Source organism: Acipenser ruthenus, chromosome 16 (assembly GCF_902713425.1).
Source record: "Acipenser ruthenus chromosome 16, fAciRut3.2 maternal haplotype, whole genome shotgun sequence".
Classification (NCBI taxonomy): domain Eukaryota; kingdom Metazoa; phylum Chordata; class Actinopteri; order Acipenseriformes; family Acipenseridae; genus Acipenser; species Acipenser ruthenus.
Genome location: NC_081204.1, coordinates 11,403,643 through 11,423,949, shown reverse-complemented (window position 1 = coordinate 11,423,949; position 20,307 = coordinate 11,403,643). Strand labels below are relative to the sequence as shown.

The 20,307-nt window shown below is 35.7% G+C and overlaps 1 protein-coding gene across 1 annotated transcript; it reads right to left on the bottom strand.

Moving 5' to 3' along the window:
• Positions 1-5,396: 5,396 nt before the first annotated feature.
• Positions 5,397-19,943, bottom strand: LOC117964003 (thioredoxin reductase 1, cytoplasmic-like). The gene is made up of 16 exons (XM_058988790.1): positions 19,620-19,943; positions 17,925-17,985; positions 15,684-15,793; positions 14,279-14,386; positions 13,879-13,951; positions 13,337-13,456; positions 13,038-13,180; positions 12,477-12,592; positions 11,514-11,739; positions 10,636-10,728; positions 10,281-10,357; positions 9,437-9,593; positions 8,321-8,428; positions 7,686-7,781; positions 7,298-7,432; positions 5,397-6,997 (listed from the first exon to the last, which is right to left on the bottom strand). Exons 1-16 carry the CDS (start codon positions 19,734-19,736, stop codon positions 6,935-6,937), a joined length of 1,803 nt encoding a protein of 600 aa, XP_058844773.1. The 5' UTR covers positions 19,737-19,943; the 3' UTR covers positions 5,397-6,934.
• Between the last annotated feature and the right edge of the window lie 364 nt (positions 19,944-20,307).

Genomic DNA, 20,307 nt, shown 5'->3' with positions numbered 1-20,307 from the left:
CGTTATTGAATGTAGGAGTAAAGCATTCATGGCAACTTCTTTACTTGAATTTCCAATACCTTAATCCCATCAAGCCCTCCTGTGATGAGCTCATCAGTCACTGGGTTGAATACAATAGTCATAACCAGATGGGAGTTTTCATCATCTGCAGTCTCTATCTCACAGAAATCCATGTTATAAACCTGAGAGAAAAAGTCAATACTTGCATGTATACCTGTCAACTGACATTACTTTTAACTGTGGAATATGACAAGTAAGACTGTTATAGTAAGACAATCACTATAATAGTCATCATATATTAAAAAATCATAAACTTAAACTTAAAATTATTTCCATCCCAGCTTCTGGTGGGAAAAAAATCTGCATTTTATCAGAGCTAGTACCACGTTGATAATTTCGCATTTTCTCTTCTCTGTATTTTGTGTAGCAGTTGCAGTTTATAGACTTTTAGAGAACCACAGGGTTGGTACATATTGTTTCCTTTTGGAAGAATGACGCATTACTGCAAATACACTATCCACCAATTAGTATTAGGATACTAATATGTAATTAGATTGAGCTATAAGGACAAATGCAATATTTCAGGTTTGATTAATTTGGGATCATTTTAGGCAAGCGAGTCTGCATGTCAAAATGGTAAGTAGCTTAGTTTACCATACTAAAACAAAAGGGTTTGATTCAAAGAAGAAAAATAAAGATTGTCTCCTCGAAACCTGCGGCTAACCCTGCAAAACATTGGTAACACTTTAAAATACTGTCCGCAAATTCATAATGAATTCCCACTGAATACCACAGGAATAACACCTGAATATCTTATGCGCTTCCTCTGAGTTATTGATATTCTGTTGATAACAGGAATAAGGCATGCAAATTCATGCATGAATCAAGGAGAAGTAGGCATGTCCCAATTGTCAATGTTCTACTGCAAAGCATTTCTTAATAGCTGTATTCTAAATTCAGTTTAATTATATACAAGAAAATAAATTGAAAGTGGGGTTTTATGAGAGCATTTTACAGTACCGATGAACATTGCATTGTCCACCTTTTTAGGGTTAATTACAGGATAAATAAGTCACCTTGGATAAAGGCATCTGCCAAATAAATAAATAAATAAATAATAATAAGTATCAATAGGTAGTTGATGTTGTAAAATTCTCCAATTAAATCCAGCTGTAACTTATTTTGAGGGAGTACAGCTTGATCAAATTGACTCCTAGAAATGCTAGGTAAAACTGGCCTCAGAATGCTACCAAGAAAGAGTTAGTTAATTCCAGCTATACAGCACAGCATTATACATTTTAGTGAAAGAGTGAAATGGAAGTTTTAAACTATTCAATTGAATTATAGCAAAGAGCTGTGTCATTGTGGGTTGTTATGTTGGTATTTTAGAAGTACAGTATCTAATAAAGCAAAAAGTGAAGCCAAGTAAAAGACAAATGAATTAAAGTATGCTTACTTGAGTCACTGCCAGAAAGAAGATACCAGCTGGAACAGCCTCGGGAATCTAATATGATCAGTCTCAGATTTTTGCTATTATACGTAACTGGCAAGCACAAAAAGAGAACATAATTTGCATGGTATTTAAATATATCCTTTTATTTTATTGAGCCATACCTTGAAGATGCAGTACCTGATGTATATATTTAAAAGGGTATCAAACTTTGAGAGCTATTGGTTGGTCAGACTTCTGTTTTTTAGTTGTAGAAAGATCTGGTATCATTTTTTCTAGTACTCAATAATTAAGAAAACAACATGGTGCTTGAAAAGCATTGTTCATGAGGAGAGACAGCCCTCAGCACTACTCTATGTCACTTCCTCCAGGGTACAAATTCTCAGTGCTCAAGTCAGCATTAACATCCCTCCACCTCCCCATGGAAATAAACATTTATTTTGTATCCATATACTGCATATGTTTGTATTTAAGTGTATAATTAATTTTACACAAAGACCCAATTGAATCTGATCGCCATTTACATATATAAATATATATTGTATTGCATAAAGGTAGTATGGCTAAGATTGTCTTTTTACAATCCGATCTTGCTGTTGCTTGTGGTAACAGAAGCAACTGGAAATACGAGCTGCACAGTTAAGCTGATGAAAGGACACTAGAGAGGTATGATGATGACTCATCCTTCTTACCCCCCATTATATTAGTGTGATGCTTGGGCTGATCGTACATCTTCATTAAACGCAGGCCAAATGCAAGTGAATTAAATGATTTCATCATGTTCTCCTGAGCCGTATTGAAATCAAGGCTGTGGTCTCCATTTTCCATTGTTCTCTCTGGACTAGAATAATTACAATAATGAACACACATCAAACGACTACAGTTTTATCAAGCCAGCTTAGAATCAACAGCAGGCGAACACACTGTCATTCAAACCAAGCTTCATCGGTCTTGTCTTGTCAGTTAAAAAGTACAAACTAAGTAAAAACTTTTTTTATCGTTCCCCTATCTTTTAATTTTTGATGGTTCTTATTGCACTTACTCAAACTTTTTTTTTTTTGTTAAGGTGCTTTGACTAGGAGTTCAGAAGCTGCTCTTTGGTTTTAATTGCTTGTTATAGACATAATGATGTAGTCTAGATCAGCCAGTCTCTTTATAATAGTAACCCTCAAGTGCCCTCAAGTGCAAGGTGATCCAAAGCGGCAGACCAAGATAGTGCTGGCTCTTACTTCTATTGAGACACTTTGGACATATGTTAGAGATATCTACGACAGGCAACTAGAACTGACAACCAGCTCCTGAACTCAAGTGAAAGGAACTAAACAGAGACTTGAATGAAAAAAACACAGTATTTAAGTAATTGCAATAATCATAAAAAGGTAAAGAGGCAGTAAAATAGCTAAATAAGAGTAATTGATACAACAGCTTAATTAATCAAAACAGACTTTTAAAAAACTGTCCTTTAATACCTCGTCATGAGTTAAAGCTTTGTGATAGAATCCATAACTGAAGGACATATTGATGTCACTAAATTGTGAATTGCACTACACATACCTTTCCTCTTTGCTGATACTGTCTTTAAGTTGATGCTCCATTAAACAGCTGGTGGCAGTATCCATGACTGTTTTTTATTAGCTTATTTGCTTGTCAGTCTTCAGTCATGACTACAAATGTACGATTAATAGGTTAATGTCTGTTTTGAAAAGCACTGTCCCACCCCTTCATTTACAGTACTAGCATCATAAGTACACAGCCCACATTTCAGTCCTTGGCAGGTATACAGTCAAACCCACTTAATATCACTCATTCCATGATCCCCAGAATATAACGATCAGACTTAAATGAGTGATTTTCATCCCAAATCTCTTTTATTCATTTCTGGGGTTTCGAATATTTTGGTGAATCTGGATTTTTATATGCCTCTCTTGACCAAAATACTGCCACTTTAAATAGGTAATCCAAGAGGAAATGTTCATGTTTTAGGCCATTAGCATAGGTCTCATCATTACAGGGAAATATGAACTGCTGTACTTGTTTTTATACACTGTAGTTCCTGCTGTATTTAAGTATAACAGATTGTACTGCAAGTAACATGTTATTGTTATCAGCGAAACATTCCGGTAGATAATATGTTATGTTACATCACAGTTGATATACCCAGTAAAAACATCATTAAAATAAATGACTGAAATTGTAACCATGCTGACCCTTGCAAGTTTCACTGTTAAGAAAGATACAGGACACACTACCATTTATAAATTAATAACATGTATACCTATTTCTGAATTAATATGGTCAATTTTTAAAACCAATATAAAAATGTTGTGCACCAAAACTGTGGGATGAGTTTTGGGTTTTTTTTTATTTTTTATTTTTTTTATAGAAAGCTTTAAATATATAACCCGGCAAAATGTTAATTTAAGAAATCCTAATTGCACGTAATTACGCAATTGTTTCTTGTTAGTTCTTGCACATTATCAATAATAATAATATTTTGTGTAATGTTCAGTCACCACACATCCACGTTAAGTTTGCTGGAACATTAAAAAAAAAAAAAAAAAAAATTGCAAATCCACGTTTAACAAATGGTAACGTAAATTGTTTGCCCTGCACAACTCCAAATAAACAAACACATTCATAAATAAATAATGTGAAGTTGACAGATGAAAACCAGCAATGTCCATCACAGTATGTTCAAAACAGAAACATATTGTACATTGCACCTTTGCACTTGACTTGAGACTGAGTTTACATAACTGAACCTGAGTGCTTATAAAACCCGATATTTTTATACTCAGTAAACTATCCTAATAATATTTACACGACCCAAGGTACTCAGATAAAGCCTAATGTGAACACAAACGGAATTGTATTACCTTTTGTTTTCGAAAAGTAGTTCCTTAATTTAAGCAGCACGGCGTCTTTCAGTTGTTTAACAACACGATAAACTCAATTTACCTTACTGGAACAAAAACAAACACGTCATTTCACAACAGCACAAACGAGTTTTTGGGTATCTCTGTAAGGTAACATAAACGTTATTTAAATATGTACTGTATGCTAGAGCGGCTGTAGTTATTTTTAAAGTATAATACAAGAACATATTGATTACTGCAGTTGAAGTTGTTATAATAATAATAATAATAATCGGTTACTGAATATGTTGTTTTAAATAATGACTGCTGTTTTTGTTACTTGTTAGATTTACTGATGCCATGATTTTTTTATCCCTTGCATGGTGCCGAGTTTAGTAGTGGAACTGTATTTATATTCAATAAAATAAATAAACTAGATAAAAATTAGAAAAAAAAGTGATTTGTATCATTTCTAATTGTTCTATCGAAAGATACACATTAAAGTAGATTCAGCTTTATATAAATACTTGTCAAAGTATGAAATTAGATTTTGCATGTTATTTTTCATTTTCTGCATGTTATATGTTTTATTTTTAATTAACTGCCCATATCTATCTAGATAGGTTAATAGAAATTGTTATTGTCGAGATGCCATAGCCAGTCAGTAGTCCTTCTTGGAGAATGTTGATGTATCAGGCAGAAGTTACAGTTCCTTTGCAGACCACTAGCTGTGGAAAGAGCCTTCTATCTGGAAACTTTGCATTTCACCACAGTGGCATGTCACACCTTTATGAATTCAGACAGTTTGTGAATAAGAGTCCACAGGACAAGCTTATAGTGGTCTTCCCCTCCCTCCCTCCCTCCTACTGAAGTGATACAAACCACTGGAAATCAGTGTGAACAAAAACAAAAAAACACCATGGTTTGAGATGGTAGCAGATTTCCATATTACCAACAAATGTCCTCAACTACTTAATAAAAATTACTCAAGTTTTTTCAGTGTTGAAATAGTTGAAACTGAATAGAATTTAAATTGCCTTTGGCCAGTTTGGTTACAGGTCTATTCAAAACAAACAAATAAATTCACATAATTGCAGGTTTTTCAGCTTTAATGAGCTCAAGATATGCCAGTAACACTGTAGCAAGATCAGATTTTTAAAACAAGGTATTCATGTCATAAACAAACATTTATTTTAAAAGATACATTTTTTTCAAACATTCATAATTTACCTGGAGAATTTATTGACAAAACATGGAAAAGCAATGAAGACATGTTTATTTCAACATGTATACAATGCCATGTCCACACAGCTGTTATTTATTAGCACTAACACATCATTTAGAAATTTTAAAACTACAGGCATCTAATCTTAGTTGTATTCACTTCTGATGAATCAGCTGTAAATTCTTTGGTAGAAACAGAAGAAATGTCATTCCTTATAATAGGACAGAAAACAGAAGTCAAACATATTACTATGTATGTATATATGTTAAGGGTAGTAAATAAACAGAAAATTGCTTAATGAAGCGAAAAATAAGTGTATACAGCACCTGCAGAGACAACTTAAGAATCCCCTTACATGAAAAATGCCAAACTACATTCTAGCTGCTTCCCACCAGATACCCACAAAATGAATAGAACCTATACTTTTGTTAAGTATCTTTCACACCACAGGTGACACCAGGTGATGCGGGAGGAAAAAATAATACTTGCCACTGGAAAAAATACACAATTAGAAAGACAATATATGGGAGTCCATTTCAAAAGAACTGGATAAGCCTGTTATGTATGATTTATTGCCATGTATGTTAAAATACTATCATAGAAGACACATCATGTTGACGAATGTGTACCAGTCTTGATCATAGTTTTGTCAATAGCAATTTTTAATAGCTGTATAGATCTGGCAGTTTTCAAACCTGTCGCATCACCTCTGTGTCACTTCTGGTGTGTATGTTTATGTCGCTGTGAAAGTATCTTCTCACACAATGAAAAAAAAAAAAAATAGCATCACGTCAGGTGTGTGGCAGCCTTAAGTTCTACTAAAACTGCATTGTATCTGCAGTGGAATGTTTGACAGTAACACATGTAAAAGCCATTTTCTGCTTCTAAAATCAGTAGGAATCAAGGTAGTGAGAATGAACTGGAACTGATAAACTCCAAAATAAATTAAACACATGTCTTTCATTTCTACCAAAGACTAGATTTTTTATTTAAAAAAAAAAAAAAAAAATATTGAAGGTCAAATCTTATGTGCGACTGAAGGTCCCCTCAGAAGGAAGCTCAGACATCTGATTGGACGTGAAGAATCCCAAATGCTGCTCAGAAGTCATCAGTCTTAGCCCACCACATTTTGGATTCCAGGCCAAGACGTCAAAAAGGCACTCGGTGCATTTCTAAGCATGCCAAGGGTCAAGGTTTACCAAGTTAACCCCGCTGTTTAACCCTCTGCCCTGCTAAAACACTTCTCTGTAACTGACTCGGTCATCCTGCACAATCTGAAGTTGTCACTTTCTACTGCTTGTTGCTTCCTGAAATTACCTGAGAATTCAAGTGCAGTTTAAGTCAGCCACAGGCCAATGGAGAATTTGCAGATAGTGGGCAGATGTTACACAGCAGGGTTTAACCTCAGCAACCTTTTTGAGTGATGTCAGCACCTGACCGTTTGGTAATACCCAACGTGGTAAATACCTGCAACAGTAAAGGTAAGTGTTAGCATCACCATGGAAATCATATAGTGGAGTAAAGAACATTTTTTTTTTTACAGATACATATCTGTACAAGTTAAATTAACTGGACTAACATTATTCAGAATTTAAATATGACTTATTTTACAGGTTTCACTATTTCACTAAATATGTACTTTAAGCCTATATGTTAACATGGCTGTTAACTCAATCCGCTCATGCATACATCGCCAGCCTTCCTAATTCATAGATTACACACAAGTGTTATATGTAGAAGCAGATCATTTATTAGGAAAGCCCCTACCTCTGCACAGGTCGGATGAATGCCAGTTGTGTTATCAAGCAATTCTTTGGTAAGTCCGCATTTTATTGCTACACCAAAGCCTTGTGTGACCTCACCAGCATTGGGTCCAAGGTAATGGAATCCTACAACACGCTCCTGAAGAGAAACATACAAGTATTGAACAAAACTGAAGAAAATAAAGGTTTAAAATGGTCAGTCCAACAGGGTTTGGCGATTTCTGCTGTATAAGCTACCCTTAACCTAATGCATTCAACTCCTAAATAAGATGGTTCCCGCTTCCCTCACCAATATGCATTGTTACTAAACTTTCCAAGCAGATCTTGAGGCATCCCTCATACAGACCCATTCAAAAACTTTAACATATTTATTTATTTAATTAAGTACTTACATTGTCCAATTTGTTGCAGACAATCTTGGAATAACATTTGTTATTGTCCCTGCTGGGGACTGTACATTCCAGGGGCCAAAACAAGCTGTGGTACACCTGAACATAAATGAACAAAAAATGGGCATTTGAAACTAAGGATATAAAAACAATAGCATATAATATACTATTGGTAAATATGTATTAGTCATGTACCCCAAGAAGCTGCATTTTGTATAACAAAAAAAAAAAAAAAAAAAGAAACAAATGATTTTCAGCTCCTAGAATAAAAGATACTTAGCAAGTGGTAAGAAACTGATTTCAGGTTTTGTTGTTTCAGTTAAGAAGTTATAAAACCAATTACATCTATATTATAATGCTACAATTGTAAACACGTTGTTATTTAACTTCTATTGAAATACTGTATTTTCTGTTTTTTATAACAATAAGAAAAGCGTGTATTTAAAAAAAATAGCACAAATCTTTCTGAAAACTGTCCAAATTGCATATTTGAGGACTAAGAATGAATGGTGGGTGGTTAAGGGTATGGAAGATGGTAAATCCAACATGGCAAGATGTTCAAGCAGAATTTAGTCCCCTCAGCCCGACAGCATTAGTGTTAATTAAAATGCCTTATTTTTTGCCTTGGAAGTCCTTACCTCAATATTTTCTTCGCCATACAATTCAATGGCTTTTTCTTCTGATAATCCACAGCACCCATATTCCAAAGGGGTAAAGACGGTGGTTGGAACATTGACGTAATCACACTAAATTTAGAAACAAAACAAGGTAATTAAAATCCATTGTCCCACTTGTCTAAAACTAGAGGAAATTATTCCCAAATTAAAGGCAGCGAGGCCAATTTGTGTATAATACAATTTGTGTCAATGTAACTTAGATGTGCAAGTCACCAACCAGTTCATAGACAAGTGTGAGCTGCAGAATAATTGAATCTGGCAGAAGTACTCGTACTGTGGTCATACATTAGGGGGCTCAATCATGGCATGGCTACACAGTGTATTGGCCCAACCATACCAAACTCTTCCACTGTCCACTATTAATTGCCAAGTTCATTGCTCTGTGGATTATACATTTCCCCTTGGTACACCTAGGAACTGGTCAAGAGGGAGATACACAAAGAGATAAATATCCTTATCTAGATCTTACTTTAGGGGCCATCCAAAATGAAACTGACATCTTTCTACAAAAAAAGTACTAATGCCACCAGATATGTCATTGTCACAGATCACGATATTTTACTTTTGGTTGAGGAAAAAAAGGATCCTCTTAGGGATCATCCAAAATGATCATCAATTACACTAAGTGTACATATGTACACACTGGTGGGGGAGGGGGGTCTTCAACAAGGGAACGCTGTGTACGCTTACTGTAAATTAATTTTGGAGGACCCCTTAGAACTCATGTTCAGGCAATATACAAAAAAGTTACTCTTAATGTATTAAGAGAGTTACTACATTTTGAGTTACTATAATTATAAAAAAAAGATATGCGCATGACCCAATATGTCATTCACTGACAAGTTGAGATCATCTTTGATAATTATCATACTTTACATTGCTATAGATTGAAGTTAACAATTATTTTATTTCATTACACAGGCAAAAAGATTAGTTTATTAGAAACTGCTGAACACAAACCTCTCCCTTTACAGAATAAACAGTGGCCATCACAAATGGCTTAAAAGCTACACTAATCCAAAACAATTACAAAGCACTACAATTGTGGTCTTCAAAAAGCTGTGTAAAGATGTTCACCTTTAAAGATCTGCCGTCAAACAGCCTTCTTGCCAGAAGCTTTCCTGCCTGAATAGCAACAGGGGTAAGCTCCCACTTTCCTTCAAGGATATCCCCAATTGCGTAAATGTACGGTACATTGGTTTGTTCCTCATCATTTACTGGAACTTTACCATTCCTAAGGAAACAAATACATATTTAAAATGTAACATTCTTAAATACTTTTTGAACAAAAGGATACTTGAACCAAAAAAAAAGTTACTGGAAGTGCAGTCATTTCCATTGTGCCCAGGTATTTGCTTGCCGATTATACAGCACAAAAGCGGAAGCATGTATTGTTTACTTTACGATAGTGCAAATGCTGATAGCAATAGGAACATATTTTACCTTGTTAGGCAGTAAGGAAAGTAGTGACCGCATTTCTCGTATTACCCAAAAGCATTTCTAGTTGCATATTTCCTTTTTTATTCAACTGTAGCTCAGATAGAATGGTTTGGTTTAGATTAAGAGTATTTAGTATTCAACATTTATGTCATCAATAGCAGTGTGCTTGCAAGCAAGTCCAGCCTAGCATGCATTTATTGTTAATGTAAAAAAAAAAAAGCTAATGCACCAGTCTTGTGGTACATGAATTATCACTGCTTTGGATACCTTGGTACTTCAAGCTCAGATAACATCAGCTGAATTGTATTACAGTTTCAAGTTTCAGAAGACACTAATATTAACCACCTTCAGCAATCCAGGTCAATCCTTGCAGGCAGTAAATTCGGCTGAATCACTATGAAGAAGCAAATTTCCCTCAAAAGAACAGACACAGAAAAAAATAAATCCTGTTCAAGAGAAACACATAAAAATGAAAACTTACTTTTCATTGATTTCAACACCAACTTTGTCTAGACCTATTTTTCCAGTACACGCATCACGACCAACAGCTATCAAGACCTATAAGAAAATAAGATGTTACCAGGTGTGTATATTACTGCTAGTCAATGCTTAGATTTGAATTGATGCTACAGCTGTATCAGAACATTTACTCGAACTGAAAAATAAGATGAACACAAACACACAGGTTACAATTCAGTGTAGCAGGCTGGTACAAAACAATTACCACAGCAATTATTAGATTACTGTTTTACAGATATAATGTACTTTAACACAGATGCTTTACCAGAACCATGTCCTGTTGGTCTAAAACACAAAAGAAGAAAGCATATACTTACAGTGTTATATTCCCCCTCAATCATTTCATCACTTTCTGTTGACTTGGCAGTCACTTTTAGCTTTCCAGGGGTTCCTTCCTCCAACTGTTCAATCTATTCCAAAGAATAAGAGGTTAAAGTTAGCTCAAAATCTATTTTGCATGACTTGCAAATCAACACATTAGGATATTTCAGAAGTACTGAGGTTGACCCTGAATATTCTGTTGCGTGTGGTTTTGCTGCTGTTTGAGATCTATTTCTCCATGAAGTCATTTCACTCACATTCTCATGTCTAATTATACTGTGATCTACATGGGCAGTAGGGATATAAAATCTTACATTTCAAAAATCAGATTCTATCTAAAGGACAGCAGTGTGGCGTAGTGGTTAGGGCTCTGGACTCTTGACCGGAGGGTTGTGGGTTCAATCCCTGGTGAGGGACACTGCTGCTGTACCCTTGAGCAAGGTACTTTACCTCAATTGCTCCAGTAAAAACCCAACTGTATAAATGGGTAATTGTATGTAAAAATAATGTGATATCTTGTAACAATTGTAAGTCGCCCTGGATAAGGGCGTCTGCTAAGAAATAAATAATAATAATAATATCTGTATCTAGAGGATCGGCTATGGCACAACTAAGTCGAAGAGATCAGGCTAATAAGTAAAAATAAATCCTATATTTAAAAATGGGCCACGGCATATTTGATTTATACAAAGCTTCTATTGAGATGCTTTGTGTATTTTTATTTTTGTTATCTCTTCAATTTAAATTGGGACTATGTTGTGTCATTCCGCAATCTGCAGTGATCCGATGGTTCTTCAATACAAAACCAAAACTAAATCTGTAAATTAAAAAAAAAAAAATCACAACCCTTACAAATTAAAAGAAAGCACCCTACCTTTGTAGGTACAAATGGCCTGATAAACTTGACACCATGATCTTTCATGTAAGTTCCAGCTCTTTCTGCCATCTCCTGGTCAAATCCTCTGAGAAGGATGGAACGCACCATTACAGTGACATCCAAACCAATTCCAGCAAGAAAACCAGCGCATTCTAGAGCGACGTAGGACGCTCCAATCACTAGCGTCTTTCCAGGACAGTAGGGTAGAGAGAACAAGTCATCACTGCAAACAGAAACCAGAAACAAATTAAATCTCATACATTTACTCTTCTGTATACCAAAGCTCCAGTATTTTAATTTATACCAATCTCACCACAAGCATACTATTCAACCAGACCTGATTGTCATTAAAATGTCATTCATGTCAGGGAGTTCTGTTCAGAACAAATGTGTCTAGAACATGTGTCCTCTGCAATTTTATAAATATTACATTAACGCCATCAAACATGAAAAAGTAAAATACCCATCTGACAAGGAGGGCCCTGTTGCTGGTTCGTACGTAAATGTGTGCAGCTGGGATGCAGAACAGGAGACGCGTTGCTAGGCAACCAATTGAGTAGTTAGGCTCACCCGGTGCTGAGCTGAACGGGAGGACTGGATTGGCTGGGGGTGTGACCAGGGAGGCTGCGAGCACCTCAAACTTATTATTTTTTTTATTTTAATAAATTTGACACTAGGGCTACTGTTGCTGGTACCCTAGTGGCAGCACGTGGGTGTTAAATCTACGTGCCTGTGCGGCGTGTCAACACCCAATGCGCTGTGTCTGCCTCATTACTGTTCAGCGACAACCCACACATGTAATGAACCCTCGTTACACCCATTACCTGCTTTCATTGTACATCTAATACAGTACAATATAGCCCCATTTTTTTAGTTTAACTCTAAGGTTTTAATCTTTTTTATAGTTTTGCTACTAAGATACATCATTACCAACTTGCAATAGGCAAAAATGTCCTTCACCTGGTAATGCAGTATTCTTTATCTCCTGGAATGCCCAAATATCTAGGTCGTTCTCCTGTTGCCAGTACAAATGTAGCTGCCGTGTGGAAAGTCTCTTTGCCTCGTTTGTTTGTTGCCTGAAAAAAAACACCTCTAGTTAACAAGATACTATTGACTCTGAATAGACCAAATTACACAGAATACACACAATTCACAACATTCTAGTTCACTATTGCAAGATAGTGTGCCATTGATGCCTTATGTAATGTTAACAAAGGTCTTCCTGTAATTTGTCAACAGTCTACCTTGTGGAACAATAGTTCTGTTAAAAAACAAAATACAAAAGAAAACAACATTTCACACTATTCTTTATGGTTTTACCACCCAATGTACTCCACAGCAAGCTGATACAGGCAGCTTATCAAAAGGTCCAAAAACTAAATGGAACAAGTCTAAGTTCACTCTCATGCCTTTTATCTGCTAGTCTTGCTCCGCTTACATGAAGACAGATCAACATCTGTATTACTGTAAACCGTTCATTGTTGCAGAAACATTTGGTCTTAACGTTTATAAAATTGTTACCTTTATCTTATGTGGTTCCACAAACTCAGCATAAGAGTTCATATATGTTACATTCTTGTCTCTTAATTCTACTCGGTAACCCCAGTTCAAGGAGCCAATATAATTCGAGATAGATTCTATCATCGTCTGCCAATTGTGCTTCACTGAAATAAAACAAAGAAAACATCAGCGAATGGGTTCTGTTTTGAAGAAAGTGCAGAATTATTAAAACAATTAACTGTGTAAAACTATGCAGTACAATAATTGAACACTTCCTTGTTGTAATGTGTTTTTACCCATTTGACTACAAACCCACCAACCTTTTTCTTCATATTCCCAGCCAAAATTACGAGAGTCTTTAAGTGCTGTTCCCAGGAGTGCAGCCTGGTGCATCAGCTTCTTAGGAATACAGCCGACGTTCACACATGTACCACCCAATCCTGTTGTAAAATAAAACAAACATTGATCAGAATAAAATCTAAAAACCTATTGTTTAAGACTTTCACTATTAACCACTATGCAAGTCATATGCATTAATGCTGAAGATTTTAGCTTTATCTAAAATGTCACAATAGAAAGTGCACTTGTCACTGGACATGAATCATTGCCTAAAATAATAGTCTTCATTTAATTATATTATCTTCTTTCTGTTGCAATAATTCATAATCATATTTTTTTATCAATTATCTATATACAAGGCCTAGAGGACCAAGCACCAAACATAACAGGCACACAAAGGAACTAGTTTAAACATAAAAAAAAACTAAAAAGAATACATTTTTAAAATAGGGGTAAAGTTGCATGGGCATGCATTCAAATTAAGGTTTAAAAAAAAAAAAAAAAAAAAAAAAAAAATTCTTACCCCAAGTCGTTCCTTTCGGTGTGGGAACAACATAATCAAGCACCAAGACTTTCTTTCCCAATGTTGCTGCCTCCTATAAAATAACAGAAATCCAAGGTGAGGCGAAGACAATGCAAACAGTGATTTCAAAATAAGGCACAAATCTTATTCTGTTGTTGTTGTTAATGACAGCTTGTTTAATTCTAAAACACCCCTGGTACACATTGTAAAGCTAAATAGAATTAAATAGAATCAGTGCGCATGAAGTAATTGCCAGCTACTATAATAATACGATCATAAAAGCTGTTTTACAAACACTTACAACCAGCATGATATGTTTTTACAAAATACAATGAAAGCCCTGCAACTGTAATTCTGTGAACTGCTGCTTTTTTGCTGAATGTTGTTTTACACTCCATACCTTGGAACAAGCAAGACCTCCAGAGCCTCCTCCAATGACAATGAGGTCATACTCGTAGGTTTCAATGGATCCTTCCAAGAGTTTCTGCAGCATGCCATCCTTGTGAGCCTATGGATATAAAGACTGGTAAAGCCCTATTTTTTGGGGGGGATTGCATTAACTAAAAGATAGTATGGAAAATATTCCTAATAATTTAATACTTTTTCAACACATTTTGTTTTGTTTTCTAATTCAATCTGAGAGTTAACACATTTATGTATTATCCTTATTCATAGAGGTCTGTAATAAAAAAGGATGTTAAAGTAGTTTTAAAAAGAGCAACATTTAAAACTGTTTTTTAATGCAGTATTTGTTTTTGTCTTGTAACGCATTTACAAAACCAACAGGAATAAAACGTTGCGTATTTGAAGAGAAGGCAGTTAAACTTTAATTGTAAAATCAATCAGACAGTACTAAAAGAAAAAAAAAGTTTAAATGTGGTTAGTTTTGATATGCATTAGAAAATAGTGCATCATCTACGAAAACAGGAAGAAAAACAGAACTTGTTTAGATTACTATCTGATGCTTCTTGAACAGAAAGAAACGTACATAGCTTTTTGTAGCAAGGAGGAATGCATTTGCGTAAAATGCAGAGTTGTAAAACTACTGACAGCAAATGCAAATTTGAAATTAAGCTTCAAACTCAAATGATGCAGAAACTAAGGTGAACAAAACACAGTTTCTGCAGACTGGATATTTCAATAAAGAAATCAGTCCTCCTTTCTGTGGCGCACTGCACATGTAAATGTAACAGCTATTTTTAAAAAGCACTTGATACACACAACTCAATAGCTCAAAATTAGAAATAACCATTTATTTGTCACTCTTGCAATGGCCTTGAGTGATAATTGCATTATTCTAAGACACCCCATTGAGTGGGAAGGTCACAAGTTTATTTTGGATCTTTTCACTAGCAAATGAAAAAGACAAACATGCTGGATCCACCAGCACATTCTATTATTTTTCTCCTATTTCCATTTAAACAAAATCATTGGAAAACACATGTACCCTAGCCTCCACTGGGCCTTGATATTGACCTGTATGCATGGGATCATCTCAACAGGCAACACCTAGACATCTTAACTGGTGCATCCTGGTACCGTTGCTGCTGTAGGTCATGTGGATTGATTGCCGTGTTTCATGGAATACTTGTATATTTCAAATTGAAGTATAAAATTCAAGCAAAGAACCAAAAGATTGTGTACAGAAGAAATGTAGCAAGTTTTAAAACCTTGGTTAGGACTATTCTACAGAAAAGCTTAGTAAATCTTGCCCTGTATGTCAATGAAAGCATTGACTACAGATAATGGCCTGGGTTTTAAGGTTTTGATCTTGATTGGAAGGAGAAATATTGACAAGCTGTTACCTGTAAGGTCTTGTCACATCCCCCTACATGTGTTTTATTCACAAACACATTTGGGACTGTTTTTTGGCCGGTTATTTCCAACAGTATATCCTGAAAGTTTGATCCCTCATCTGAAAATAAAGGTGAAACATAAGGGTTAAGTGTCTTTTGTCTGTTACACAACATTTTGCAACCCTATTATTGCAGAACATTGAGTGGGTTAGAATGCAGAAATACATGACAGTTGTGGATAGATTTCTCACATGGAAGGTAATTGTTTCAGTTTTGTGTTGCACAAGTCCAGATTTTGCTTACACTTGAAATAAAAACACTTCCTTTGCTCAGAAAATGTTACTATTGTAAAAATAGCACTTCCCTAATTTCTATGCACAGCTGGACACCACATTAACTAAAAAGAAAAAAAAGGTGCAGTGCCCCTTATGATTGAAAACAATTACATATTCATGGAGGTTATACATTCCCTTTATAATCTTACCAGCGTAACAAACATGGAGAAATGGCAATACATGATTGCATCCAATGTATAAGTAAGCTGTCTGGATGCCATTTAAATTGTTATTACATTTCCCCTTGTTTCAATTGAAATGACGTATGAAGCTTTTACCCTATCAGGCTGAAACAAAATCACTAATCAGCATTACTTTGGGATTTAATTAAAATGTTAATTAAAAAAATAAATTATAAACTGGCGACTCGCCACACAGGCTCGCTCGGGTTCTTTTCCCTTCCAAACACGACCCAATACACAGGATTTGAGAGAATAAGCGCGGACACGCACTTTTAATGATACTAAATAAATCAAAACAAAACAAACACCTAGCTCCTTCGGAGCACTAAGTAAACATTCATCAGGAACCTACTGTAAATAAGCCGGACAGCTACGCTGTTTACCGGCTGAAAACAAACACCCAGTTTTTAAAGTTGAAAACAAAAAGGCTTCACAAAGTACCTTTTTTTGTACGACTGAAAACACCATCAAATCGGGCTCTCCACAGACAGCAGCAGCCTTGAAGGGACTGGCTGCTCTCTTTAAATAGCCTGCACCTGGCTCTAACTTACAATGGCCAGGTGCAACTGATAATTAACAATAAAACTCTATATAAAAATATAGCCATTAAAATGCAGCAGGTTGCAGTTTTGAACATACAATGCAACATTATCACTTTATATTACCATGCTGTGATATTCCATACTAGGCAAAACTACCATGTAATTGATATACAGGCTGTTCCTTTCAATAGGAGATTATGTTCTCTCTAAACAGCTGTTACAGGAGATATGGAAGGAGGCCAAGTTTCCTGTGAATGATTCAGCTATTTTCTTGTTACCCATGGCAAAGGTTATATGTGCTCAAATGAAAAACAATAACATTGCATTGTAAGGCTGGAGGACAACCTTTCACTAAAGGAATGATACAGACTTAAATACACTCACCAGGCATACATATAAAAATTACCTTTGTGCTATTTTAAGATTGTCTTTACAAAGCAATAACAAATCATGGACCATATTCTTGAAATGGTAGATCATGAATAATATATTATAGAAAATCCCAACAAACACTGCTTGAAATGTAATTAGTGGCTAAACTGTCCAAGTTTGTATTCATTGACGTAACAGAATCTATAAAAGACTGTATGAAAATCATGCAAATGAAACCAATGCATAAATGACCTTTGATAAATACTACACATTCTACTGTACTGACAAGTATTTCACCTCTTTCTTAAATAGGTTAGTGACTGTACTGTTTTTTTTTTATTTTTGTTTCTTTACACAGGAGATTTTTGTACTGTAATATGGTACACATTACACTTTTGTTTTCAAGGTAATTCAAAATGAAAGAATATTTATTTACATTTTTCAAAAATATTTCAACATGAATAACAAATTTATCCCAGCAATAGTTTTAAGTAAATTAGGTTTAGTATTCATGGAACTTCTCTGCAGTGCCTGTCACACGAGCCTCTCCTACAGAGATTTCAAATTTGCATTATGTATAATTCAACACACTGACTTTTTTTAAACCTTCATATTCAACTGTTAATCCTACCATGCACTTCTTTACAAACAATTAAACCAGATTCATGTATTCCGAGATTGAGGGCCATCCTTACGGGTGTGCACTAGTTTCACACTTTACCACACCTGAGCAGATCAGCATGAATCTATAACAGCACACACCTTAAATCCCAGCTAGCAGTTTTGCATTTTAGTAACACAACTAATTTTACTACTTACCAATTAAATCAAGCTCCACAGCATGAACAGCCACATTTAGCTCTTTGAAAAGGTCTTTTACCTGTAAAAATCAAAGACACTGAGTATCACTAAAATGTGTCAAGACTTATGTAAAAATGTACTCTTTCCTACAAAATATTTTTCTAAACAATATCCTCCCCATGTTCGCTTTATAGTCCCCTAAAGGAAACAAGTACGATGTACAATAAGCTTTAGAAATTAAAGGTAAACTCAAGTGGTTGAAGAGGAGATCAATTGCTTGTGTTGCTGTTTGAAGTTTAATTCTTCCTACACTGCAATATAGTTATATTTCCTGGACATCGAAACAGAAACTGCTGTGTCCCTCCATACTGAAATATGGATTTGATTTCTACAAGCAACATATTTCCTTCCAATACATTAAAGTGCATCAGGTTTGCTCATTGCTCTTTACTGGTGGTGCTATTATAGTGACATCACACACTATTTAGCCTAGTCATCAACCTAAATTTACTACTGCATTCAGCTGCACCAAGATTCTACATTCTGCACTTCCATCAACATTTTTGGAACCTTGACCTGCTAGATTGATGTTCTATGGAGTGCCAGCTACAACCAATTAGGAAGTGCATATGCAAACCGGATATCTATCAAGTTTAAATTATCAAAACAATAACTACATTGTGAAACAGGTCTGTGAGAAGGTGTTCTTCAGCACCTTGTTTATTCGTAATCTCTTGATATGATACTACACCCTAGTTAATAAATTGTCTGTGTCATGGTGATATGACAGAACACTTAAATCACAGACCTGTTACACAATACTACAGTGTCGTAGAAACTTTAGATTTAGGCAAAAAAATAATAATTCAAAGTATAGATTTTTTAAAATATATTTGTTATTAGGGTGTGTTCAGAGGATTTGGTCTGCACTTGATATGGTTCAGTACGTTTGGTGTGAAGGGTGAACTACTAAGTCCACTTGGGTAACTTCTTATGAACTTCAGCTTACCTCTGGATGTCCTGCCTGTGACTCAGCAGTGAATGCACACACCCACAGTCACAAGCACGAATACCTTGTATCTTTTTAAAACAAGGGATTTAGGGGAGCTACCTAATAAAAACAATCTCAAAACACTAAAATTGTGTGAATATAGTAATTGTTACAGCTATGTATAATGGTATTTACAACAGGATTCATTTACCCGACTTTTTACAATATCCGCCCTTATTACTCTGGTCCCAACGCAGTCGGATACGCAATGGACTACTGGTAGTTAACCCTTGCAGTACTTTTTAACTACCTCAATGTTGCTTGACAGCAAAGTATCCGATAATCCGTGGCAGTTACCGCACTGTAAATTAACTCTAACAGCACTGTCCGACCAAATTCCTAAACAGTCAACATATTTAGACGTTTATAATGTAACAGACACTAAGTCAATGGCTATATTTCCTGAATTATTCTGTAGGCTAGTTAGACTGTGCCGACAGTCAAAAAAGCAACGTATCTTCTAGTACGGTACTGACATTTCCTACCAGCTCTCCTACTAGGAATCGCTGGGAATTAGTCAGAACAGTATTACTCACTTGCAAGGGTCTCGGATTTCAATTTCATTACGACTCAGGCATTCTGATCTAAGATAAGATCATCTAAAGAAAGTAATACATGGGCTCTACTGGCTTTGAATTAAATAAGAAGAAAAAGAGACTTACCTTAACACAAAATGGGCAGTAGCTTTTGCTGAAGACCATGACCTGGTTCGAATCGATCAATGCCTGGATCTGGGTTTTCATCTCATCCCGCCCCGACCCGCATCCCGTCGGAGGCATGGTGGTGCGTTCTCACTCCGGGTTTTAACTAAAACACGGCACAGAACCAACAGGAAGTTGAACACCAAATAGGTGGCAGACTGAAAACTGTCGGTATGTCTAAAATGGAGCGACCGGTGTTTCACTTAGCAAACCCGACTCATCTCTACTTGCGCCATATTCAGCAACAACCCCGCGAAATTCTCTCGCTCTACTCTCGCGGCGCAAAAAATCTAGAAAGTGGGTCCAGGGGCACCGAAGAACTGCCTGAAATATTATGCATTATATAGAGTCTCGTTCATCTTTTAAGAAAACGTATAGTATATGTGTTGAGTACATTGTTATAATAACGACTGGTTCTATATGGTGTTTTAATTTAGGAATGGTCTACATTAAAGACCTACAGGCACCTTGGAAGACTACCCTCTGCGCACTACGAAATGCGCAGAATAATCTTTCCTCTGCCAGTTTTCTTTTTCTTGAAACACAAGCGCCCCCCAGTGGTCTTGTTAACACTGTACAGGATATAATTCCGCACATTTGAAAGCAAGCTGCGGGAGCTAACAGCTCACACAGTGCAGTTTATGCTTCC